The 27,913-nt window shown below is 40.2% G+C and overlaps 1 protein-coding gene across 1 annotated transcript in view; it reads right to left on the bottom strand.

The window, feature by feature from the left end:
- The window catches only part of LOC149462225 (PH and SEC7 domain-containing protein 1-like), a 455,877-nt gene that overhangs the window by 322,794 nt on the left and 105,170 nt on the right, over positions 1-27,913 (bottom strand). Inside the window, exon 7 of the mRNA XM_089677241.1 lies at positions 25,801-25,913. Coding sequence (XP_089533367.1) covers positions 25,801-25,913 — 113 coding nt within the window. The remainder of the gene's footprint in view (positions 1-25,800; positions 25,914-27,913) is intronic.

Raw genomic sequence — 27,913 nt, 5'->3', positions numbered from 1 at the left:
GGAAAGATTTCCTCCTAATTCTAGAAGCATTACAATCCACCTACTATACGCAGCCAAAATCAACATTACTAGGATGTGGAATTCTCTCCATTACCATCTGTTTCAGCGACGATCAATGATCTAAACTATCAATGTGAAATGGAAAAGAGATTTGCTCTCAATAACCTCTCCTATACTAAATTTGTATATACATGATCTTTATGGTCTCACAATCCTAAATGTACTATTCAATTCTGATAGCCCAACTGACAATGGAGTATGTAATGCTATTTAGTATCCTGTTTACCCCAGTTTGTATTTATTATGGTTATCCACCTTCCTATTCTCCTGTTACCCCATTCCCACTCCCCTACCCAGTCCTTTCCCCCAGGTTCATACTATTGACAGAAGTTCAATACAACTATTGGTACTCAACTGGAACTATTAGAAGATCATACCTTTATATTGCTTTAGAGTCACCAGCTAAGACATTTATCACACTGTATAAATGTGAACCTGTGTTGTTCACTTTTGTTATAATTGTTTAAATCTCAATAAAAAAAGTACTTAAATATAAAGGGGGAACATCGTGGTGCTACTCTTATTTGCAATTTTGCAACCAATGTGTCAAATCCCCGACATTGCTAAAATGGGAAGGTGAGCTGGGACAAAATTTCACTGACAAAGATTGGGAAATAGCTTTATCTAACATATACACAGCATCACACAGTGTTTCCCATTGGGAAAATGCTCTGAAAGTAAACCACAGATGGTACCTCACTCCACATAGAATGTCTCTTATATATCCACCAACTCCATCCAAATGTTGGCGTAAATGCGGCCAAAGGGGTAACCTGATTCATATCTTTGGCATTGTAAGTCTATTGCCAGCTTTTGGAAGGCAGTTTTAACATGAATATCTTCAATTACTGTTATACATATCACTCCCGACCCGTCCTTAGCTTTATTAGGCATTATAATTGACTGCTTTCCTACACAATTCATAAAGGTGGTGACACATATACTTACAGTTGCCCGTCTCATACTTATGAATAGATAGAACATAACAGAGGCACCCATGTCATTTGAAGTAATTTTCAATAGTACACTACCAATGCTCCAAAGAATTTTGTTTGCAATACGCAACCAAAAAGGGATAATCTTTGAGAAAGAATGGGATATATGGTTGTCAGGCTTTGGCCTTAAGAATGTAATAGGATGAATATATGTAAATATTATTGTTGATTTGGAAGATATAGCATTCATGCATACAATAAGTTTTGCTATATTTGTTGGTAGGTATTTCTAGACCTACTAGACAGCGGGCTACCATTTAATACTTAATGTTTGGTACTACAAATTTGGTACTACAAATTTTGTATTGTTGTTTTTCTTTCTCTTCTCCTTTGGAGATAACCTTTGTTCTATTTACTGCGTTTACTTTATTTGTGATGCAGCTAGTTTTAAGGGTGGAATAGAGCAACACCATTACAGAAATTTTACAGGATACTTATTGCCTTCACCCCATTGTATTCTTGGGTTAGTGTATTTTTGAAATGCTGTAAGTGGAAACTTTAACTGATGTACTGTTCAACCCTGGATCCTTTCTTATGTTTATTATTGTACTTTGTTAATAAGATTAATGAAAACCATTGACATTAAACAAGTTAGTGCCATTAAAACTGTACAATGTAGGGAATTAGAGCTCACTAAGGCGGTGACCTTGTTGGCAGAAGCTAATTATATTTTGAATCCTATTCTAGATAATAGACTTGTATGGCTGTCGTCTCAGAGAAAGCTGAATAAACTGCTGGAAGAGATGGCTAGGAATAAACAGTTTTTTTGGAAGAGGCTGATATGGGCTAAGGGGGAGGCGACTGATAGGTTATTGGCCCAAATAGTTCAATCTCAATCGAACCCCACTTATGTTTCAGCTTTGAAGAATCAAGTGGGAGATATTAGTACTCAACCAAGTTCTATTGTGTCTATTTTCCAGTATTTTATCAAGACCTATATGCCTCTAAGGTCAATTATACACCGGCTGAGCTGACCGCTTTTATTGCCACCATTAATTCTCCTATTTTGTCCCTGGCAGATCAGAAAACACTTGATGCTCTGTTTACTTTGCAGGAATTGGAAACTGCTGTAGCCAGTTTCCCAAAACCTAAAGCACCCGGGTTTGATGGTCTTCCTATGAAAGTCTATAAAAATATAGTGTAGTACTGCTTCTGGCCCTTCTTAATACATTTAATGAGGCTTTTCTTGAAGGTCGGCTTCCAGACTCTATGGGTGAGGCCATTATAGTAGTTATACCTAAGAAAGCTGAAGACCCTTTTGTATCTGGACTCTTACAGATCTATTTCTTTATTAGCTACGGATGTTAAAATAGTTAGCAAGACACTAGCTAATAGACTGAATAAGGTCATCATGCATATTATTCTCCCTTACCAGGCTGGATTTCTGCTCAATATGTTATCGGCTGTTAAAATCAGGCGGGCCTATTTAAATACGCAGGTATCAGTTTCAGACCAAAGAGATTGTGCCTTTTTTTATGGTAGACGCTATTAAGGCATTTGACAGTGATGAGTGGCCATTTTTGTAAGTTGTTCTTAAAACTTTTGGTTTTAGTCCCATCTATTGTCAATGGGTCCTCCTGCTTTATACTACTCCTAGGGCTTCAATTAGGGATAACGTTCTTCAGTCTTCCTCTTTTAGACTCTATCGTGGCACTAGGCAGGGGTGCCCACTGTCCCCCCTGATTTTTGCTATTGCTATAGAACCTCTGAGCCTTTTGCAGGCCTCAACGGATATGACTGGCTTGGTAAGAGGTGCTTTCAAGGAAAACATTGCTTTGTACGCAGATGATGTCCTCCTGTTTTTATCTAATATCCAGTCATCTCTTCCAGTAGTAATGAAAAATGTGGATGGATTTGAAAAATGTTCAGGTCTTGGCATAAATTGGGAAAAATCTGTTATTGCCACTGGATCCTTTGCAAGTCTCTTTACCATCCACATTATCCTATCTCCTAGATTGCAAGCTCGAAAGAACAGGGCCCTCGAACCCCTCGTGTATTGTACTGTTACTGTCTTGTCTCATGTTCTGTCCCCCTTGCTACTGTACAGCGCTGAGCATACCCTTTGGCGCTATATAAATACTGTATAATAATAATAATAAAGGTCATGTCATTTATGATGTACTTGGGAGTAACAAGGTCTATTTCAACTCAGGCATTTATTTCAGACAATATTGTTTCACTGTTGTCCAGATTTCAAATTCAAAGTAAAACCTGGAGTAAGCTACCTCTCTCTCTGATAGAGTGTGTTAATCTACTCAAGATGATATGGTTGCCTCAACTTAAATATTTTTTTATACAACTCAGCAGTTTGCATAAACCTGCAGATTTTTTATTTTTATTAAGATCAATAGTATATTTAGGGATCTAATTTGGAGAAAGAAGACCCTTCGTATAAAATTAGAGTTATTACACTATCCTAGGAATGCTGGAGGACTAGCTGTACCCAACTGTACCCAGGATATATTTTCTTGCTGCCCAACTACAACACTTTCTGGGATGGAACTCTGAGTGTCATCCTAGTGCTGCTTATCGTTTATTTTCTTATATGTTTGGGGGTCAGCCACCACTATATGCACTGGAAGGGACATTGGGAGGTGTCTCATTAAATGCGATGCCTACTTTGGAGCTGATGTGCAAGGTATGGGAGGAAGCTAAGAAAATTATAGGAATCTCCAACTTTACTAGGTATACACCAATATGGGGAAATGATAAGCTTCCTGAGCTTTCTATTCTCCAGGGCTGTCAGAGATAGGAGAGAGCGGGGGTCTCCACCCTAGCACAATTGTATGACAATGGTTCTCCTAAAACATATGAGCAGCTGAGGACAGAGTTTCCTCTACATCAAAGGTGGGTCTACCAGTTTCTTCAACTGTGCCATACATTTCTAGCTCAATTGTCCTCAGCTGCAGTGTACTTCTCTCCCACTTCGGCTCTGGATAGAAAAGTACAAGCAACGTCAACAAAGGGATTAATTTCTGATACATATACTTTCTTATTAGATACATTTTTGTTGAAGTTTCCTGTCCAGTCCAGGGCAGGATGGGAAAAGGATATCGACTATATCTCGCAGGAGGTCCTGGGGGAGATTTTTACATTTCTCCAACACAAATAAGGTCAGACAATTAGCCAAAGACAACGGCCTATGAAAATAATACACAATATCTGACGTAGGCAGATATAATGTAGCTGAGCTACTTGGCAGATAGAAAACCAAAAAACTTAAAAAGTAAACCCCCAAAAAGTGGGAATCAAATAGTCAGATAAAGACAAAAGTTCATAGCCAAACTGTAGCTCACCAGGAAAGCGAGGCAGGGAGTTCAAAAGGAGGAACTGAAAGTGTTCAGTTCACTCAGGTGCGACCAACAGAGTTGTCCCAAAATTACAACAAGGTTGATGGAAGTAAAGTTGGATGGAACCTTCATCCAGGTGAGGCAGATAGCACTAGGCAAGCGTGAATGAGCCAGTCTTGCAGTTGTCCCTTTGCTAATAGAGGCAGGGGCAGCAGGTGTGCAGGTTGGAGTTGGATGACATGGTTGAGAAGCTGGGTGTGCTGGGGTGCGAGGTAGTGCTGTGTCAGACACTGGATCCGAGTGAACAAGTTGGAGATTTTCCAGCACTCCTTGCAAGGCATCAGGTGTAGAGCAGGTATGTTGTCTAACCTGACGAGAGAATTATAAGGCAGAAGGAAATTACTAAGTATATCAGATGTGGTGCTGCAGAAGGACTTGCAGTTGCAGCTTCATGGCCCGTAGTTTGACAATAGTGAGTCGAGCCAAGTCTGAGAACACTTGGTAGTTGTGGCCTTGGAACTGGAGGGTGCCCTTGGCACAGCAGGCACCAATAGTTGTATTATTGGTGAGGTAAAAATGGAGGCAGACAATAAAGTCTCGCGGTGGACCATCTGGTTGATAGCCTGTGTATACAGTCAATTTCCAGGCGTTCCATTGGTATAGCAGGAATAAGTTCCTGGAATAAAGATGCAGTGAAAGAAGATCATAAACTGTTTCTGGGATACCTCTGATGCACAGATTGGAGCGCCAGGAATGGTTCTATGCATCTTCTAGGCGGGAGAACAGTGACTTGTTTTCCTCACAGAGTGCCTCCAGTTCTTGGGCACGTTCTTGTATTAGAAAATAAAAATAGAAAACCCCCGCACTATTAGTACTCACAACTATAAATCAATAAATAAAAAATAAGTCATATTGAATCAGGAAAGAAGTTACCACCCAACTGTGCAATCACTCCACTGTTAATGAATCAAAATAAAATACTGATGAAGTGCTTCCAATAAACATAACAAATCAAATATCATATAACCTCATACCATAACCCTTTATCATAAACAGATCCCCCAGTATTCAGCATCCTTTTGTGCAAAAAAATAAATAAAAATGTATATATATACATACACACACTATATTGTGAAAAGTATTGGGGTGCCTGCCTTTACACGTACATTAATGGCATCCTAGTCTTAATCCGTAGGATTCAATATTGAGTTGGCCCACCCTTTGCAGCTATAACAGCTTCAGCTTTTCTGGGAAGGCTGTCTGTGAGGTTAAGGAGTGTGTTCATTGGAATGTTTGGCGGATGTCGGACGAGAAGGCCTGGCTCGCAGTCTCCGCTCTAATTCATCCCAAAGGTGTTCTATCGGGTTGAGGTCAGGACTCTGTGCAGGTCAGTCAAGTTCCTCTACCCCAGAGTTGCTCATCCATGTCTTTATAGACCTTGCTTTGTGCACTGGTGCACAGTCAAGTTGGAACAGGAAGGGGCCATCCCTAAACTGTCCCCACAAAGTTAGGATCATGAAATTGCCCAAAATGTCTTGGTATGGTGACGCCCTAAAAGTTCACTGGAAGGGGGTAAGGCCAACCCTGGAAGAACAACCCCACACCATAATCCCCCTCCACTAAACTTTATACTTGGCACAATGCAGTCAGGCAAGTACCATTCTCCCGGCAACTGCCAAACCTAGACACGTCCGTCAGATTGCGGACAGATAACACATCTCCACTGCTCTAGAGTCCAGTAGCAGAGTGCTTTAAACCACTGCATCCAACACTTTGCATTGCACTTGGTGATGTAAGGCTTGGAAACCCATTCCATGAAGCTCTCTATGCACTGTTGTTGTGCTAATCTGAAAGCCGCTCGAAGTTTGGAGGTCTTTAGCTATTGACTCTGCAGACAGCTGGCGACTTCTGCGCACTGTACGTTTCAGCATGCGCTGACCCAGCTATGTCATTTTATGTGGCCTACCACTTTGTGGCTGAGTTGCTGTTCCCAGTTGTTTCCACTTTGTTATAATACCACTAACAGTTGACTGTGGAATATTTAGTAGCAAGTAGCATTCTTTAATAAATGTAGAAGCAGTCTGCATGCCTAAGTGCTTGATTTTATATACTGTACCTGTGGCCATGGAGGTGACTGGAACACCTGAATCCAATGATTTGGAGGGGTTTCCCAATACTTTTGGCAATATAGTGTATATATACACACACAGTATATACACCATATAGCTCTTAAAGCATAAAAAACAAAACAAAAATGTATAGTCCACTGTAAGAGTCCCATACATCAACCAATCTTCATGCAACCTTCAATCAATATATTAATTCTTGTCTGAACAACAGCTTAAACAAACACTACCGTGCCCTTCACCACACCTCATGGGTATCTCCTCACCTTATATCATGGACCCCACTGCAAAAAGAGGGTCAATTGCTTTTTTATACTGGAGACCACAATCTTTTTCAGCGTTCACCTGGCCATTACTGATCTCCCATGAATATATATATTAAAAGGAAGCAAAGAAACATCCAAACGTGCAGACTGCTAGTTTATTTCCTTAAGAAAGGCAAAATTCCACTCACATGTTAAAAAGTTCATAGAGTCATGTCACAGGTTATTAGCATGCTGGACTTTCCCAAATGGCATCTAAGCTTCGCCCAGCATGATGAGGTCACTGCCCACCTGATGTGTTGTGCCCCAGTCGGCAGAGAAAGGGGTTATGGTATGAGGTCATCTGATATTTGATTTGTTATGTCATATTGGAAGCGCTTAACCAGTATTTGATTGTGATTCATGTTCTTGTATTGTAAGCGCTAAGTCATCCACGTGGGTCTCAAGGTCCACCGTCCGCTGGTCCAGTTCTTGAATCTCTCAGGAGAGACCATCTGTGAGCTGCTCTGATGTGGTTTTAAGGGTTTTCTGGAGCATAGCTTCCATCTAATGAAGAAAGTCCTTCTGAGATAGAATTGCGCTAGGCATCACAGGAGAGGACTGGGATCAAAAGGTGCTTCTTCATCAGCCTCACTCTCTGCTCGTTCCAGCGGGGAGAAAGCAGCTGCATGTAAAGGAGTCAGAGCTTTCTACGCCATCTTGGAAGAAGCACAGGCCAGGGCCACCTAGATGGGTTTTGGCCTGTGCTTGGATTTATGGCCCATTAGAACCATCATGCGGGTGCACGGCAGATTCCGGATTGTAAGCGGGATGCAGCTGTGAAGATTCAGCGCTTCCAGCTAATGTGAGGCCAGCTGTGCTGCGGGAAGTGTGGAGCTCTAGCAGGACACATCCACCATGCTAGATTTTGCGCATGCACCCCCCTATTTATGATTATTTTTAATTATTTGTGTATTTATTTTACATTTTGTATTTATTATTATTAGCATCACCCTAACAAAAAATGAATAAATAAATAAGAAGACAAATGAAATATTAACCCCTAACCCTAACACCTAACCCCTACCGTTAACTCTAACTCCTTACCCTAGCAAAAAATAAATAAATAAATTAAAAAAAGCTGATGGAAAAGCTAAAAGAGATAAAAAAAACCTAGCAACAAATGATGCAACAGATATTATTTTTCTGTCTAAAAAAAAACTTCAAAGCTAAAAAATGCTTAAAACCCCCCCAAAAAACGTAAAAAACACTCAAAGATGCTATGCTCAAGCCTGAATCCGACATAAGGGCTCATTCACACCAGAACGTGGTGCAGGAAACCCACATTTCCTGCGCTTTTCCCACATCTCTTTCAAAATGTACTGGGTGCGCAATCTGCTGCAGATGTCAGTATAATCCTAATGACACCCCAAATGCATATTGCAAATGCAGTGCATTTGCCTGCATCAGACTGCATGGTATTGCAGTGGTTCTGGATGTGCACTTGGCCATTGGTGCATACAGAAATGATTTTCATAGTTCTTCCCCCTGTCCTGAAATGAGAAAAAATCCTTTTTTGAGAGATGTAATGGAATGAAACATATGAATACCTTCTGTTCCAAGAAGGCTCTACTGTGCTACACACTGATTCGGGTGAAGGGTTTTTTGAACTAGAGCTGGGAATGAAGAAACAGCAGTACACTAAACTTCCCAGTGAGTGGCTGTGCAGGGGTTGAGGGGGACATGTCAGCATGCCAGATCATGGGATTAGCTCCTCACTGTGCTCTCATACACAGTGTAGTCATTTTTTATTAGTAAATCAGAGGGACTATCAGAACACCAGGTATTTCACACAAAGTAAGCAACACAAAGAGAACAGGATATTTTTTCATACAAGTACATGGTACAGCAGAAATTTGACAAATATTGGGTTTATATACTCTTTAAAGCAGAAGTTTTTGTTATACAATATGTTATATTTGTTATACTGTACAGTATGTATCCCATATTGTTCCTTGGATAAAAACATTTGCAGACAAATGTTTTGAATTCATCATGATATATTGTGAGTTGTAAAACTAAAGCGAAGCTAGATTAGCAAGTATATGGCTTGCTGCTCCTAACTGGCCAGGGAGAACATTTACTGCCTATATGAACATATTTCATGCAAGGCTGGATTAAATTAACATGACAAATTATTATCTGCTTGGTCTTGCTCTGCTTGGAGCGCAAAACTATATTAACCCCTAGAGATCTCTACTGCTCAATTAAAAAAAAAATTACATTTTGCACATGTGGGACTAAAATGCCTCTAAACCTCAAATTCTAATAAGAACACAACAATGTACACAATTCCAAATACTAAAATACATACACTTTTTATTGATAAAGGAAAAAAAATAAAACTAATATACTTCTAAGGCTAGGGTCACACTTATGTGGGTGATTGAGAGTGTGGGAGTTCTTACACCCACAACTATCAGCAGCCAAAATGGACTTTACGGACACGTGGGGTTGACATTCATTTTAAATGGCACTCCCACACATGTACAAATGCAGCGTGTTTGCAGGTGCAGAAACCACCATGAAACTGCATGGTGCAGAATCACTGTGCGATTTCCCTGCCACTGCATTTTAAAAATGGTACAGGAACTTTTTTCCTGCATGCAACACAGGTACAGCAGCCCATTCAAATGAAGTGTTCTCTAAATTCTAAAGCCGGCCATACATGGATCATAATTTAGCCGGTTCACCAGCCTATTGGAAAATTTCATGCATGATCAGTGCCACTGGCTATAGCCTGTGGCGCTGACCAGTGTAAATCTCCCTGCTGTCATAACACAGTAGTTCAGAGAGAGTGATTCCCCCATCCACAGTGAAATTGGATTTACATGGAGGCCCGGCAAAGGACTACAGCAATGCATAACCACTTTCCATATAATGGTCACCTTTAACGTTATCCATTACTTATTACTCTGTCCACACCCCCTTATTTAATTGATTGATTTATTGATTAGTACAGCCAACAACTAAAACACTACTGAAGCCCACCCTTTACGCAGCACCACACCAATGCGCCCCAGGAGAATTGTTCCACAGGTGGGCATCTGACTGTGGACCCAAAGCACTACAAATGGCAAACTTTAGTGGTCAAATAATAAAGACTCCAATATGTGAAAAATGGGGGCTGCAATTGCCAACCTCTCATTTGATAATGTTAGTGCCATGGCTGTCATGCTGGTGCTTTACAGTAGCTTCAGTATAGGAGTATGAGATGAAGAGCCGGAAACTCGTTCTCCCGATAAAAGTACTTTTTTCATAAAGGGCACAGTGTGCAAGTACAGCAGCTTACTTGTTTTGGTAAAAACCTTATTCATAGCCGTAGCTTGCACACTGTACCCTATATGAATAAAGTACTGTTATCAGGGGAGAACGAGTTGCCGGCTCTTCATCTTATACTTCTATGCTGTTTAAAGTGCAAGGAAGACACTGTGAGCTTTGCAGCACAGTTGGTCTACCTCCAGGGGAAATCAACCTAGGCGTACATTTTGTTTGTGGACTGTAGCTTCAGTGCTTTTGGAGTTTTTGACCTGGAACAAACATAGAGATAAGCAACTCTGACACTCAGTTGCAGGATGCTTGTTACACATTTGTGACTCAAAATTATTGTAAACAGACATGGACCAGACAACTAGCACTTGTAAAAAAGGGTCAGACCCCCATACTTTTCTTATGACATAGTTACATAGTTAATCTGACTAAAAAAAGACAAAAGTTCATCCAGTTCAACCATTAAAAAAAAGAAAAAATTATAATCCTATACCCACAGTTGATCCAGAGGAAGGCAAAAAAAAAGCCCTGCAAAGCATGATCCAATTTGCTCCTGCAAAAATTCCTTCCTGATCCCCCGAGAGGCAATTGGATATTCCCTGGATCAATTTTACCTATAAATGTTAGTATCTAGTTATATTCTGTGTATCTAGGAAAGAATCCAGGGCTTTTTTAAATCACTTAAAGGCAGTACAAACTCCATATTGCCTTCTCTCCCTTTTCTGTTTCATTTGGTCCCTCTCTGAAGGTTCGCTAAACTTGAAAAAGTAGTTTTGGAGGCCATGAAAAGTCAAAGGGATCTGGTCACCTCATAGTTTTTTGGATTTTTTTTTTATTTTATCAAGCACATAACAACAGGTGCTTACTTCCAACGTAATATGCCAATCTCCAGTTCTCTGTTTCTTACAAGTATTTGAATTAGAATTGATTGCATGAATAATTAAGGTGAGCATCACACAACAACAGAGGCTAAGAAAGGAAATTACAATTGGCATCTAAACCGCAATCTATATGACCAAAGGTACATAATGACAGTATGAAGTAATATAAGTGGGCAAACAGGAAAAACTTTTAATGCAAAAAACATGTACATACAGCTCACTGTAGATATTTGACAATGTTGAAGCCGACTGAACCCCCCACAAATGCGTGGGAGTGACGTTGTATTGGCTGGGCCAATGATAGCAGCCAGTGATTGATAACCCAGAAGCCAGCCACTCAAAGGTGGCGGGGAGCTCCAGGTCACCACATCCCTGGACTGAAGGTGAGTATAGTTCCAATTAAACTGGTTGTAAAGGTAAAACATTATTTGTCTTAATGCACAGAGCAGGTATTATTTTAGAAAAAAAAATTAGACTTTATACTTTATGCTTTAAATCAGTTTCCTACAGGATTATAAACCTTCCACAGTTTATGCATATGCAATGCAATATGATCCTGTTTTAATAATTGTTAATAATCTGTGTGAAGCATTTGCTATGCTGATTGCAGAGCTATAGATCTCACTCAGTAAGGGGTGTATCAGACCAATGAGTCCACTGCTTCCATACAGGATGCAAGGGTCCGAATCTACAGCTGCTAGCAGGTGACCAATGTTTTGTTTTGATGCAGGGGCTCGTTCACACCATGTGCAGTAGCCAAGTTATGGCAAGTTGTCAGAACTTCTATGGAAAAAAAATATATTTGATAATTTCTATAATTTTGATGTATGAGACAGATTCCAAGTAAGCTCACAGGAAAATGTCTTAATTTCCGTTTAACTTTCCCAAGAGATCATCAACCAAAGAGAAACTGATCTTTTTCAAGGACCTTCAGGTCTCATAAATTATGTATTGTAGTGTATTGTGTATTGTGAAGAGACATCATATGTTTGTTCAGGAGACTGCAGTCAACATTCAAACTTCAAACGTTATTCCAGACAATGGCAGTATATTTCCATGGTTTCTCTAAATGAAGCACATTGTTTCTCTATTCCAAAGTTATAAGGACAAAGCTTTACAAACCTGATAGAATTTTGTACCTGTTAACTCTAAAAATATGCATGGGCAAAACTAACTCGATAATAATTAAGCCAGTCTAAATAAATATATATATATGTGTGTGTGAGTGTGTTTTTAATTGGATGCACTGCCGCTTATCAATCGAATAAATGATCGACATAGCTGGCTAAATGAATCATTCAGACTTTCCCTGACAAAGGGTACATAGGCAACAGTAGTTTTCTATGTGTCTCATTCACGATACAAGGTTGTGTACATGTGCATTGTAGTGCATTGTCTTAAAATGAAACCTGTCTAAAAATTAATGATAAACAACTCACATGAATGCATATAAATGCAATAAAATTGAAATTAAAGATATTAAAATAAACAAGTGAACCAGTATATGTCAAAATCTGTGCTTGGACAAAAAAGAGAGCTAAAAAATAGCAGCTGAACACCATACCCTGATACCAGGCATTCAAAAAGTGTGCAATAAAAAGTGCAGCGCTCTGTTCATCAAAATGCCAACCAACCAAAATTTAAGCAATCAAAATGTTCAATATATAATGATTAAACTGTGTCCATAAAACGTATTATAATAGTAGTGAAAATGATAAGTCCCACATGCCGTGATGGAAACAGGAAACTTCCAGAGATAGCCAAAGTGACACCATCCACTCTCATGCAAGGCTTACCGGAAGGCTTGTGACCCCTGCTAAGAGTGGTCAAACAGTGCTCTTTAACGTATTATAGATGGCATCATAAACATTGGATGGCTATTCTTCAAAACAGGAACAAGATAGTGACAAGCAATCTCATTAAAAGTGCTTCTTTACTTGCTGATGGTACAAAACATTCCAATATATATTAATAGGACGCAAACATGCTGCAGACACATTGTAATAAAGAGATACTTGACATAGTATAAAACCATCCTCACAATGGAATTTATTAAACAGTAGTGCACTTCCAAGATGGCTGCCAGACAGTTGTGTGTGTGCATGGCTCCGCCCTACACGTTTCATCATAGGTGACTTTATCAGGGGCATGCACACATGACATACCATGCTATTATATATGGAAAGCGGCCGGAGAGGATCGCTGCCATAGGCTAATAGACCCCAGGGAGAAGCACCAACACACCTGAGACCTAATGCTCAAATATGCGTAAATAACCTCCCATGGGCTAAAACCCTACATAGCGCCATCTTGTGGTAAAAAAAAGCTAACTGAGGCCAATATATTATAAAATAAGCAAATGGCCTAAAAAGTATATTCAATACCTATACTGTAAATACCACATCACCATCCAGAAGTGAGGAATTGCCAAAATTCACTATAATAAATGTTGCAGAGATATCCATAATGTTGTATTGGTCCAAAGACCCGATTCATCATATGCCTGTGTTCTCTGCTGCCATAGCCAGTCATAGATATGAGAACATAATGTGATTTATGCATTTCAATGACAATACACTCTGTTATCCTTGGGGTGACCCCGAATATGATAGGCTCCACAAAATTTGTCCCCTCTTAAATCACCTTAACCAGAAAGATGTGTATACTCCCCAGCAAAACATCTGTGGTGATGAGTCCCTCATTAATTTTTCCGGCTGCCTTGAATTCAAACAATTTCTCCCCAGCAAGCATGCCAGATATTGGCTCAAGATGTATATGACATGTGAGAGGGTAACAGGCTATACCTTTAATTTTTGGATTTATGAGGGGAAAGATAACCATGTGGAGCCCCCAGGATGCCCAGAATACATGGGGAGCAGTGGCAAGATAGTTTGGGAATTGCTGTCACCATGCTTTTTCCATATGGGGTACCACTTATACGTGGACAATTTTTATACAAGCATACCACTATTTAGACATTTGTACAATCTTGGAATTGGTGCATGTGGCACTGTACGTCCTAATTGCCGGGGTTTCCCCCAACGGCTTGTAAATACCAGTCTTAGAAAGGGGGAGAAACCCTGCTTGAAAAATGATGAATTGCTCTCAGTTAAATAGAAGGACAAACTGGATATTTGTGTCCTGTCTTCCATTTATGCAGACACGACCATCCAAATTTACACAGCAGCTGGTGTTGTTCAGAAGCCCCTCTGTGTCCACGACTATAACCTTAACATGGGAGGGGTGAACTTCAATGACCAGACGATGAAGCCGTACTTAGTTTCCCAGACGCTGGTACAAAAAAGTGTCTGTATATTTATTTCAATTGGCTATGTACAATGCTTTTGTGCTTTACAAAGCAACTGGACAAAGTGGATCCTTCCTAAAATTCCAGGAAGAGATCATCACAGCCCTTTTGTATCCAGAAGGTGCTGTGGCCCAAACCCCCAACCCAGGTGCAGTGAGCAGGCTGCATGAGAGGCATCTTCCTGATGCCATTCCTGGTACCCCAACCCAAAATCACCCCAAAAAAGATGTGTAGCAGACACGAAATTAGGTGTAACACCCGCTTTCTTTGTCCCTCCTTACCTGGCCAACCTGGTCCAGTGGCGTATTAGTATAGGGTACAGCATAGCATAGTCTAGGACACATCTATACACAGGGTCTCGAAAGATTTTAGTTTAAAAAAATAAATAAGTAAAAATAAACAAAAAGTAAAGAAAAACCCATAAGAAATAAAAGTAAAACAAAAAAAATACTTGTCTTTTTTTGAGTTACTGTTTTATTGTTAACCATTGGGTTTTTTTTGCAGGAATGCCATTCAGCGGCAGTACCGACCAGTTTATTTTGACAGCAACATGGTGTGCTCTCAGACTATACGTCAGTGTGTGCAGCGCTGCTAGATGAGACTTTTCATCCACAGTTAAAGAAAGAACATATATGCACAAGCATGGCTGCCTGGGGTGGCCAGTGGGTGGATCGCTCCTATGCTTCGGCATATATTTTTTTTGTCATATTTTTGTCACAGATTTCAATAAAAAAGTTGTTTTATTGAGTTACTGTTCTATTGTCCCTGCTTTATTGTTAACCGTTGTTGTTTTCTTTGCAGGAACACCATTCAGCTGCAGTACCGATCTTTTTATTCTGACAGCAAGCGGGTGTGCTCTCAGAATATACATCAGTGTGTGCAGCGCTGCTGGATGGGATTTTTCATCCGCCGTAAAAAAAAAAAAAATACATGCCCAAGCATGGGGCCCTGGAGTGGTCAGTGGTCGGATCGCTCATATGCTTTGGTATATATTTTTAAATTTTTTCGGCACAAAAATTTCTTCATCAACATCGATTGATGTGAATAGATCGATCGATGCAAAAAAAAAGAACACTTAATGTATGCCCAACATTAGAAGTGGGTGGACGCCGGGTGTTATATTTGAATGGTGGGCATACCACGCACATTTTCTGGCAAAGATTCCTTCTCTTTTTTTCATTCAGCCCACACGGAAAAAGAACATAACATATATACCCAACAAGGACTAGTGACGTACTGGTACATTACTGGACATTGAGTGGCTATACCAGGATTATGTCTGCAAATGCAGGTTGCAGTTTTTGTTTAATTCAGCTGCCTGGTTTTGTTTAATTCAGCTGCCGAACAGCTTTACAAGCAGCAGGAGGAGATGCCCCCTTTGCCTTCCACGGTTTTCTCGGGCAGTCACATGCCATTGGGGAACCTGAGAATGCAGCCGGCATTTCCGCCAGCTGACCATAGAGCTGATTGTGGACCGGAATGGCGCCAATCATCTCTACAGTCTAAGAAACTGGAAGCTACGGCCATTTTATCACTTTGGTTTCACCAGATATAAACAGCCATTTTTGGAAAAGAATCTGATCACACTGATTTTGGTAAGGGCAAAGGAGATATCTAGAGTCTAATAGACCCCATAATTCTCAGAAAAGAATACCTGTCACTGCCTATTGCTATCACAGGGGATATTTACATACCCTGTGAGAACAATAAAAGTGATAAAAAAATGAAAAAAAAATGAAAGGGACAGTGTAAACGTTAAAAAAAATCAAAATAATAATAATAAAAAAAAAATCAAAGAACCCTTGTCCACATGCTGTGCGCACAATTGCATACGCAAGCGTTGGCTCTGTGTCGGTATGTAAACAGCGGTTGCACCATGCATGTGAGGTATTGCCACAAACGTCTGATCAAGGGCAGTAATTCTAGCACTAGACCTCCTGTGTAAATCTAAAGTAGTAGCCTGTAAAAGCTTTTAAGATGTTGCCTACGGATATTAAAAATGTATGTAGTTTGTTGCCATTGAACGGAGCGTGCACAGTTTTAAAGCATGTCGTGTTTGGTATCTATTTACTCGGCATAACATCATATTTTATCAAACAATTAGCCAATATATTGTGTTTTTGTGCATTACAATACAAAAAAGTGTATTTTTTTTAAAAAAAATTATGTTTGAAAAATCGCTGCGTAAGTATTGTTTGACATAAAATATTGCAACACCCACCATTTTAATCTCTAGGGCATCTGCTTTAACCACCACTTTTTGCGATATGGCACTGCATTACTTTAACTGACAATTGCGCAGTCATGCAACACTGCACCCAAATGAAATTTATGTCCTTCTTTTCCCACAAATAGAGCTTTCTTTTGGTGGTATTTGATCGCCTGTGCATTTTTTTTTTTTGCACTATAAAAACAAAAGAGGCCATTTTGAGAAAAAAAACAATATTTTTGACTTTTTGCTATTAAACATGTCCAGTAAATAAAAATTAAAGAATCAAATTCTGTCATAACTTTAGGCCAAAATGTATTCTGCTACGTCTTTGCTAAAAAAAAACCCAATACGTGTAAATTAATTGGTTTACATGAAAGTTATAGCATTTACAAATAGTGGTATATATACTCGATTTTTTTTTCACTAGTAATGGCGGCTTACAGCAGGACTGGAGGATTGTGGCGGGCACTCTGACATTGGGGGGAACTGACTTGGTGTCACTGACATCCCCAGTGACACCAATACTGTGATCAGTGCTAATAAAAAGCAGTGACACTGTACTAATGACACTGGGCAAGAAGGGTTTAACATCTGGGGAGTTCAAAGGGTTAACTGTGTGCTGGTTCACATTATGTGCTGTGTGTGTGCTTCACTCTAAGCACACAGCTTTGTATGGCTCTGCTATGCAGAGCCATACAAAGCAGTATGCAGGAGCTGACAGACGAGAGATCTGTATTGTTTACATACAATTCTCTCCGCCTGTCGGTATTACTCAGCGATCACCGGGTGCCAGCGAGTAATCACCGTCCGCGACCTGCTGATTGACAGCCGAGGCCATGCATGCACCCCCTACCCAGAACTGCAAAATCACAAATATATACGTGATTTTGCGCACCCGTGCCACCCTGTAGCAATATTTCTGCTATAGTGTGGATGGCTAGCGGTTCAAAAAATATATAATGTTTGGGAGTTCAAAGTAATTCTTTAGCAAAAAAATACTTATTTTTTTCATGTGAACAAAAAGTGTCAGAAAAGGCTTGGTCTTCAAGTAGTTAGAAGAGTGAGTGATGTGTGGCATAAGCTTCTAGTGCTGGGCATAAAATGCCAAGATAACAACCCCCCTCCCAAATGACCCCTTTTTGGAAAGTAGACACCCAAACTATTTGCTAAGTATTTGTAAAATAACAAAAAAATATTGTTTTTTACACAACGTTATCACTTAAATTATAGATTGCTCACACATGCCATGGGTATATGTGAAGTTACTACCCAAAATACTTTCTGCTACTTCTTCTGAGTATGGGGGTACTACATGTGAGAGACTTTTTGGCACTCTAGCTAGTACAGGACCCCAAAATCCAATAAGCACATTCAGGCTTTTAAACGGCTTTATTTCCTCATTACACTTCCTGACTACCTATCACAGTTTCAGAGGCCTTGAAATGCCAGCATAGTACAAACCCCCCCACCAAATGACCCCTTTTTGGAAAAGGGATTTGATAAGAGGCATGATGAGTATTTTGCAGATCTTGTTTGTTGCCACAAGTTTTTAGAAAATGAAGAAAGAAAACAAAAACTTACTTTTTCTTTTCTTTTTTTAATCTTCAATTCCTTGTGAGAAAAAAAATGAGATCTGCAAAAAATGTTTTGTCATTTTTCAAAAACGTGTGATAAAAAATAAAGTATTCCATTGACTCAAGGTAGTGAGGAAGTGATATGAAGAATTTACGCACCATCAGGCTTTCAAAGGGGGTCATTGGATTTTGGTTTCTGTATGCGGCTAGGCTCCCAAAAAGTTCCACACATGTGGTATCCCCATACTAAGCAGAATATATTTTGGGGTGAAATTCCAAATATACCCATGGCATGTGTGAGCAATATACCATTTAAATGACAACTTTGTCATTTTACAAAAACTTGTGGAAAAAAATCCTCCATGGAGTCAACATGCCTCTCAGCAAATAGCTTAGGGTGTCTACTTTCCAAAAAGGGGTTATTTGGGTGGTGTTTGTACTACCCTGGCATTTTAGCACCTCAGGAAATTTGATAGTCAGAAAGTAAAAGATGTGTAAATGTAAATATCTATACCATAGTTCGTAGACGCCATAACTTTCACACAAACCAATTAATATACACCTATTGGGATTTTTTTTTTAACAAAGACATGTAGCAAAATACATTTTAGCCTAAATGTATGATGAAATTTGACTTTATTGGATTTTTTTTATAACAGAAATTAGAAAATATTGATTTTTTTTCAAAATTTTCGGTCTTTTTATGTTTATAGTGCAAAAAATAAAAAACCCCAGAGGTGATCAAATACCACCAAAAGAAACTCTATTTGTGAGAAAACAAATGACATAAATTTAATTTATGTACAGCATTGCTTGACCACGCAATTGTCAGTTGAACTAGCACAGTGCCGTATAGTAAAAAAATGTCGTAAATTCCAATATCTATACTAGTTTCTAGATGCTATAACTTTCCCATGAACAATTAATATACACTTATTGGGATTTTTTTACCAAAGACATATAGAAAGAAAATTTTTGGCAGAAATTTATGACAAATGCCCTGGACCTAATGGGTTCACACCTGGATTCTATAAACTGCTCCTTTACTAGCCCCTCTTTTGGCTACTGCCTTTAATGCTATCAATACTACCACCCTTCAAACTTCTCATATTTTACATGCCCGTATCACGGGCGTTCCAAAATCAGGTAAAGGTCTACATGCAGCAGCTACAGACCCAAATCTCTCTCCTAAACATAGACATTAAACTCTTTGCCAAGGTTATGGCATCCCGCCTATCTTCTTTACTACCATCTCTAACCCCTCGGGACCAAGTGAACTTTGTCCCTGGATGTGAGGCCAGGGACAGTACCAAAAAATCTATACACTTAATTTCTTACATTCGCAGACACCACCAAAAAAGCATGCATCCTGTTATTCGATGCCGAGAAGGCTTTAGACAGGATTCACTGGAGGGTCCTATGTCTTTACTTGGAACAACTGGACCTGGGCCAAAATTATAGTACAAAGGTTTTGTCCTTATATTCTAAAGCTATGGCCTCTGTCCTTGTGAAATTAACCCTGTCTGAACCTTTCTCAATCTTGAATGATACTCGCCAAGGCTGTCCCCTCTCTCCCTTTCTCTTTGTCATTGTAATAGAACACCTTACACAGGCCATCAGAAACAACCCCTCCATCTCTGACATATCTATTCCTTCCGCGCACTTTACGCTATCACTATATGCTGATGATTTGTTTCTATATGTACAGCAACCACATATAACTATCCCCTCCATCATGCATGACTTTAAAAGATTTGGACATTTTAGTAAGTTTAAATTAAATATATCCAAAACTGAAGCCCTAAATATTTCCTTACCTCTGGAGTCCCTTAACCTTTTAAGACAGAACTAACCTTTTCATTGGCAGTCCAGGGGTATATCTTATTTAGGTGTCTCAATCTAATCTCTCAGCCCACTACTGTCTAAGATCTGTAAGGACCTAGAAGCCTGGAATGCCACATCTGTTCCATGGTTTGATCAAATTAATACTCTCAAAATGGATATTTTGCCTAAACTCCTCTACGTGTTCCATACCGTCCCCATTACTCCACCTAAAGCTTTTTTTCGCACTCTCAGAACTCTTTTCATTCGCTTTGTGTGGCGTAATGGATATTCCAGGCTAAGACACAAGCTCCTTACATATGCCAAGCTTTAAGGAGGAGTGAGCCTCTCAGATTTTGAACTGTACCACGTTGCCTCCCTCCTAACCCACATCCTAGACTGGCTCCCTCATCCGATTAAAAAAGCTTCCACTATGGTGGAACAAGATCTCTCCTCCATAGATCTCTGAGCCCTCCCCTGGGGATACAGTAAGGACCTTGCTAGGCTTCAGAATGAATCACTCTTAACTTTAGCTACCCTCAATCTCTGGTATGGTTCCAAATTTCTAAATACTCTCTCCTCTGAACCATCGCTGTTCACCTCCTTGTTTGATAATCTGGCCTGTCCTCAAGGAGTGGGCAGTTCTCAACTTGGCCCGTTTCTCCGCTCTTCATGGGCTGTGGCACACACACTTTCATTCACCCGCAGTCAGGCCTCCCAGTGACTCCTAATGTGCCGTGGACCTCACGAGGAGGATTAGTTAACTAGAACCCATCTGATCTCCTTGTGTAAGAAAATCTTTGGCATCTCTAGTACCCACAGGCCCCACACAGAGTTTGAGAAACTGTGCTCCTTTTCCAAGTCTCCAAGACATGTGATTTCCACAATATACAAGTTGTCCCTATCCATCCTCCATGACACACTGCCAACATACACCAAGTCCTGGTTAACTGAGTTGAGATATGAGGTCTCTACTGCATAATGGCATACTGCGTTTTTTCTTACACATAAATCTTCTATATTCTGTTATGCATAGGAAAAGAACTTCAAAATTATATCTCGCTGGTATAGGGACCCTGCCATGCTCCATAGAAGTTTTCTTTGAAGCACGTTGGTGCTGCAAGCAAGAGAGGGGTTCCTATATACACATATGGTGGGTGTGCGCCAAGATACGTCATTTTTGGCAATCCATTTTTGATATATAAAACAAAATGTATGATGATTCCCTAAGGCTTCCCCCGGAAATAGCCTTACTCTCTATTTTGCCTGGTTCGGTAGCCTCTCCAAAAAATAAACTTTTACGCTTTTTTCTTTCGGCGGCCAGACTGGCCATTCCCCACTGGAAATCATATGTTTTCCCCCCTCTCACCCACTGGGTGGCTACCCTAAACTACATAATGCGCATACCATTGCCATAGATGCAGATAATTTTTCCAAATTCACATCACTCTGGTATATTTGGATACACTTTTCATCCTCAGATGCTTTTAAGCACTATGTTTCTCTTCCGGGGTCGTCCAATCCTACTCCCACTTCCCTGGCAGTTGGGTGATCCTACATCAAAGAGTTGTTATTGATTCCCCCATTTTCCCACGAGACGGGTTCCCCTTTTGTAGGGGTCATGTCTCTCCTCACCTCCTTTTCATTTCTGCGCCTCTGTTCCTCCCTCCCCCTGTTCTCTACCTTATCTTCTCTTCTGTCTCCTTTTTTCTGTTTTTATTCCTGTGTCCATTTAGTGGGACATGATTATATTTTAGTGAATATGGTAAATCTTGAGGTCTTGGGCCTGGCCCTTACCCCATGTAGGCACCTCCCTCGTATGGGACAACCACATCAACACTTCTATTGCCTACAATTGTCTACACCTGTACTGGTCAAACCCAGATTTTGTTGTACAGCCACATACCTTATCCTTATGGGATTATGTCGGACTTTTTTTTCTCTGTTTTCTATATTACTGTACACTTTATTGCTCTAACTTTGTCCTGTTTTGACATTCTGAAAACGCAATAAAAATGTATGACTTTAAATTTATGACAAAATTTGAGTTTACGGGATATTTTTTATAAATAAATTAGAAAATGTTTTTTTTTTATTTTTGGTCTTTTTTTGTTTATAGTGCAAAAAAAACTCCAGAGGTGATCAAATACCACCAAAAAGAAAGCTCTATTTGTATGAAAAAAAAAGGACATCAATTTTGTTTGGGTACAGCATTGCATGACTGTGCAATTACCAGTTGAAATAGCGCAGCTCCAAATAGCAAAAAATGGCCTGGTCAGGAAGGGGGGGGGGGGGGACGTCTGAAGGGCAAGTGGATAAATTAACACACATGCATTTTTGAAGGGCTGCAGTGATTTTTAATGTGCACTATAGATTTTACCTTTACCCAAAATGCCTGAAAGTGTTTACAAAATCTGGTCACATGGAAACCTGTGGGTTTTTCTATGTATCCTGAACAATTCTCCTGGCAGTTGTGGCAGCAATATTTCTTGGTCTACCTGACCTTGGCTTAGCCTCCATAATCAATTTTTTTTTTAAATTCCCCTTTGATTGTTATTACTTGTACATTTAAATTAGAATACTGTTAGAATAGTATTCGTGCTGGTTAGTTTAAAATCTTTAAAAATGTACCTGATCTCAGAAGCAGGCAGGTGACCATCTAGGAGGTGTGCATCTGAAGCCCCCTTTTGTCATTTTCCCGGATTCGTGCAACTGGCTAGCCACCATGCATCTCCTGATCTTGCTCCTGCGCAGTAATGACACTGCGCTGCACAGTTTGTTTAGTACAGGTTGCTGTAGCAATGGCGGTAGCGCTGGAAGTACCCGCCCCCTTGTTATGGCAACCTGTGAATCACATTTCATTATTAGGCTTCTCAAAGACTCCTGGTATAGATGGCTCCGATATCCCAGGAGTCAATGGGAATCGCCTAATGACATCATCACCTAGGCGGCCGTGACAGGAAGTGCCACCCGAAGAATTATAATAAAGGTATTTAGAAACAAACAAAAACAAAATTTCCATTTTGCACTGTACATTGGAAATATTTTTAAGTTTAAAAAAAGAATGGAACTCCACTTTAATAAGTGATTGAATAGTACTGACTGGGTTATTCAAGGTTTTGGATATCTTTTTATATCTGTAGCACTACCCCCTTAGAAGTTGCTGAACATTTGGGTCTCCCTATAGTCCTGCACAGACAGCCAGACAACATGCATTTACTACAGACTTGCATTCCAGAGACAGTAAACAGCCCTTGAACTTGTTTTTTTTTTAGTTTTATTAGGGGTATTGAACTTGGATGGGGTAAGGGGTGTATGGGAAGCCCACGGGAAATATAAACTAAGGACAACTTCCTGGCAACTATGTATAAGTCTTTTTGCAGCAAAATGTTCTTTCTTGGAGAGATCTCCAGCCTCTCCTAGCATACCACCAGAGACCCCAGATGAATCCTCTTCTCATCCAGCTATTTGGAGGAAATCCCTGGGAAAGGGGATCCAGTGCCTTCCACTTCAGTCCTGGGTAAGGAGCTAGTCATGTTTCCCACTAAAATAGCCTTTCCCCTTAACTGGCCTAAGGACTACAGGATTACTCACTCTTCCTCTCCTTTGTGCTTGTTAGGTTGGTGGCTGCCTTCAGGCCTTCTGCTGGGCTGGCTCCTTCCCTGCTGCACAGGTGGTCCTCTCTTAACTGACTCCTGATGTTGAGAGATCCTCCTTTCCAGGTCCCAGCCTGTAGGTAGGCCTCTTCCCAATGGGCCCCCACCCAGGCTCCTGCATCTCAGCCTTCCTCAAATCTTCTATCTAAACTCTTCTGCCTCTGAGCAGGCTCAGTCACTCTTAAGGACTGCCTTGACCCAATGCCAAGCCTCCTACCTGGGGATTAGTCAGGATCCCTCAATTGTGCAGGCCAGCACCTCCTCACCCCTGCCCACTGAGTTCTAGAGACTTCTCCAAATCTCTAGATCAGGGGGAGGTATCAGGGAGCTGATCTGCGGTGCATCTGATCCCATATTTTCCCACGCTGCTACTCAGTCCTTCTAACAAACAAAATATTTAACTAGCTCCTCCAAGCTAAATAGGAGGGTGCTACATATCCTTTTCCATCTTTAAGTTTTATTACCTTGTTATGCAGGTCTTTTGACTGTTCTTTTCTGCTCCCCATGGCTCAGTATCTGGCTTGCTCAGTGCATCCACATAAGAAATAACAAACATATTGACTTTTTCTACACAGATACCAATTACAAATTAAAAAACCACAGACGTGTGAAATTAATCCCATAATTACCATTTTAAACTCTGTGACACCTTGTGTGTCTGTACCAGGGCCAAACATTCCAGGGTATGTAAACTTTTGATCATGGCCATTTGGGTGATTTCTATTATCATTACGATTTTAAAAGGAGCCAAACAACTAAGTGATAATAAATTACTTCATATGATCACTATCCTTAAATAAAAGACAGTTTTTTGGCATTATCAGTCATTCTTTCAATATAGATGCCAAAACTTCACGATTTCTGCCACGGTATGCAAACTTTTGAGTACAACTGTAAATGCACTTTATCACAGATTAGGAAATAACACATCCATATTCTTTGTCAAGGCACTAGGGGTTATTGTTTACCTGAAAAAATGGATTAAAGAGAGCATCCTGGCTTAGGTTTTGTCTGCATAGGCACTGGCTGTGCAATTGACATATCTCAAGTGGCAGGGTCCTCAATTCTGACTACAGAATATTAAACTTTCCTATATTCTCCCTGTATTTGCCTGGGTTTTAAAGTCAACAAATCCAAACACTTCCAAAACTAAGCCAGTTTGTTAGCATCTGCACAAAGTGTCTTTAGTGCAGGTGTCAGAACTCCTCCACCAGATACTGCGTTTCTCCGTGTATCTGCAGAGTGGCTCATCTTTGCTCCCTTCCCCTGTCTCAGCCAACAGCAGTAGAGAGGAGGACAGACCTCCCCTAACAGATCCTGCACCTCTCTGTGCCTCAGCAGCACCTCCTCGTCTCTGCCTCCCCTGCTCTCAGCATTAAGCAGACTCCAGAAACCGACTCCAGCCCTCTTCTGGTCCTCCTCCAAACCCTACGCTTTCTGTTTCCCAGCTCCTCCCCCAGCTTCTTCCCAGCAGTAGCACAAGGTAAGGGGGTGCACTGTAATGTAAGGGAGAGTGGGGGGGCTCTTGACTTTTGATGGTCAGGGACTTTTGACATCTGGTGTAAGGGGGAGTGGGGTGCTCTGGACATATAGTCTTACAGATACAACCGGCCCTTTGAGGGCAACCGTATTGCTAATGTGGCCCGCAATAAAATTGAGTTTGACACCCCTGCTCTAGTGGGTTATAGTATTAGCCTCAAAAAAACAAAGTGAGAAATTGCACTAATGGCAAAACAACTATTGCATGAACATTAGCTGCAGGCAAGCTAGGGGATATTTACCATTGCAAACAAATCAGTAAACAACAATATGCCGTGATCTGTGATTTGTGATTAATGAATATAGAAAACACCATGCTAGCTAACAGAGTAAAGAAAGTCCATGTACCAAATCACAATGATCCCAATGTATAAAATGTCTATAAAAAATTACAAAGTCCACTTGAAGACAAGAAAGTGTATCCCACGCCAGTAACTCAACCTCCACCACAGACATTTCATATGTGGCTTACAAGAACTGCATAACCTTCAAAGTATAGAAGGGTCATGTATGATATATATTATTATGCAGATCAGTGTGATTATGCCGTTCACAGTGAAAATCAGATCAAGGTTGGATTGCAGCAATGTGAACCTAGCCTAAATACTGTGATGTCTGTTCCTAGGCTGCTGGCATTATCAAATGGTGACACTTGTGCAATTCCTTTAGATTACTGTGAGTGGACTGACAGACAAAAATAAACTTTTCAGTATTGCCATGTCCACATGCTCTCTCATGATCAAGTCTACAATTTAACAGATACTGACCTTCAGATGAGATACTGTTGGTGTTGCATTGATGATATCGTTGGGAAAAATGAGCCAAAATTCTCTCCCGCTCTTGTGTCTCACCCATAAGAGCCAACTCCTTCAAAAACATCCTAGGAAGAATAAAATAGACTGCATTATAGTCTCACAATGTAAGAATATTTAAATATAAGGGAATTGTGAAAAGGAGGATGTTTAGTCAAAAATTATATAGGTTTGGTCTAGTAGGCTGCAGGCATCTTATACTGTATTAATAGGGGGTTCCAGCAGGGTTATCTTACCTCCTACTTCCTAACTATGATTATACCCACCTCAGCTATTTGGGTGTTCTCACTCTTTGGTTGCTTTCTCCATTTCGTTATTTTGTATCATGAAGTAATTCAACGGGGGTTTGGGATTCCTAGTTATGACTGCAGCAGCAATACAAGCTTCGGAAATCATGGGGTTAATTTCGTTACTGGAGCCCCTTTAACCCTTTTTCTATCAACTCAGGTCCATATAGCATATGGACCTACAGCACTGCCTCCAGCTGGCCAGGTCCATACGCTATGTGGACCTGATTCCTCCTTCTGCCATAAGCTCATGGTCATGACAATCCATTGATCAGAGCTATTCCCGCCACCACTCTTCTTCTATCACACACATCCCCCACTCTACTTTCTGATTTCACACCCCCAGCAGCGATTCCCCTCCACCCGCCGCAACCACCCCCACACCTGAAAACTTAATCCCCGTCAGCTACCCTGCAACCACCAGCTACCCTCCTCTGCCTCTCCCGCTGGCTTGCTCCAGGTGCTGCAGGAGGGTTGAAGGCAGCAAGACATGTCCCTGCTGCCACTCAGACCCCTCCCCCCCCCACAATGGCCCCCCGACTCACTGATCCCCATTATTCTGGCTGGCGTTCCCTCCTCTCCCTCCTGCCACTTGTAGCTGCTGCTCTGGCACTCGGGGAAGCTGTCATCAGGACAGAGAGCGGGGGAAGGAGGGGGATAGGTAAACATGTATTTACCAGCCCCCTCCCTTTCCTTCAATGGATACAGGCAGTGATCATGACCAGGGTGGATTTGATTTAAATCAAACTGATTTAAATCACAATTTAAATCACTAGTCAGTAAGGCTTGATTTAAATCATAGATTTCTACATAGACTAATTCTTGCTGGTATAACTTTAATATGCAAGTAGATGAAGATTTTTAGAATAACAACTTTTCATATTAGTTTTATCCCCAGTTTAATAGGTTAATCATTCATATTTGGACAACTTTTCTGTTGTACTTAGGAAGGAGAAAAATAATCATTACCTTAATAATAACAATTTAAATAGATTTATTCAACTGAAACAATACCATTACAGCATATATTATTTGCTTAAACAAACATCCATGTTTGTTAACTAATTTGGCTAAACAAAATATATATATTTTAAGAAACTTAGACTGTCAGCCCCTTCCTCCTCACACTTAGTTTCACTTTCTTCTAGTGCAGATCTATTCCACTCCAAACAATCAGAAAAATATTGTTTCTATTCTATTCACTGAACTTCTTGAAACTTAGCACTGAAGGGGTTGATTCTGTATTCATAGGTTTGTAGAAGTTAGGATTAAGGTCTTTTTCTTAACTCTTTCTTGCTGTGAAGAAGAGGCATGTGATCTCCGCTGAGTCAAATTCAGTTTTGAGAACTGCAAAAGTAAACCAAGCATCTGTGATAATATCTTGTAGGCAGAGAAACTGCCCAATAATCTTACAAAAACCTCTGGAAGAGCATGACATTGTGAATGGATTAATGGAATTTATTTACCAAAACAATTAAACATATACAGCCTTATTCTACAAAATTAAAAAACTAATCTTTATTTCATGATGGAATAACCTTTGGATGGTAATATATTTTCCTCAAAAAGCATTTTATTCAAAAAAATCCGATTTAAATAAAAAAAATCTGATTTTTTTGATTTTTTAAAAAAAATCATTGATTTTTATCCACCCTGATCATGACTGTATCCATTGATAACTGGGCATAGTAAATTGTGTTTATTATGTGTCAGTTTATTAATTAAATGTAATATGCAGCTGAGGCTGCAGAGAAAGGGACTGTGTTCGGTCCCTTTCTATG

The sequence above is a fragment of the Staurois parvus genome, unplaced genomic scaffold (genome assembly GCF_062004578.1).
Source record: "Staurois parvus isolate SC_StPar_1 unplaced genomic scaffold, SC_StPar_1.0 ptg000182l, whole genome shotgun sequence".
NCBI lineage: Eukaryota > Metazoa > Chordata > Amphibia > Anura > Ranidae > Staurois > Staurois parvus.
This window is presented reverse-complemented; position numbering and strand designations above follow the sequence as displayed.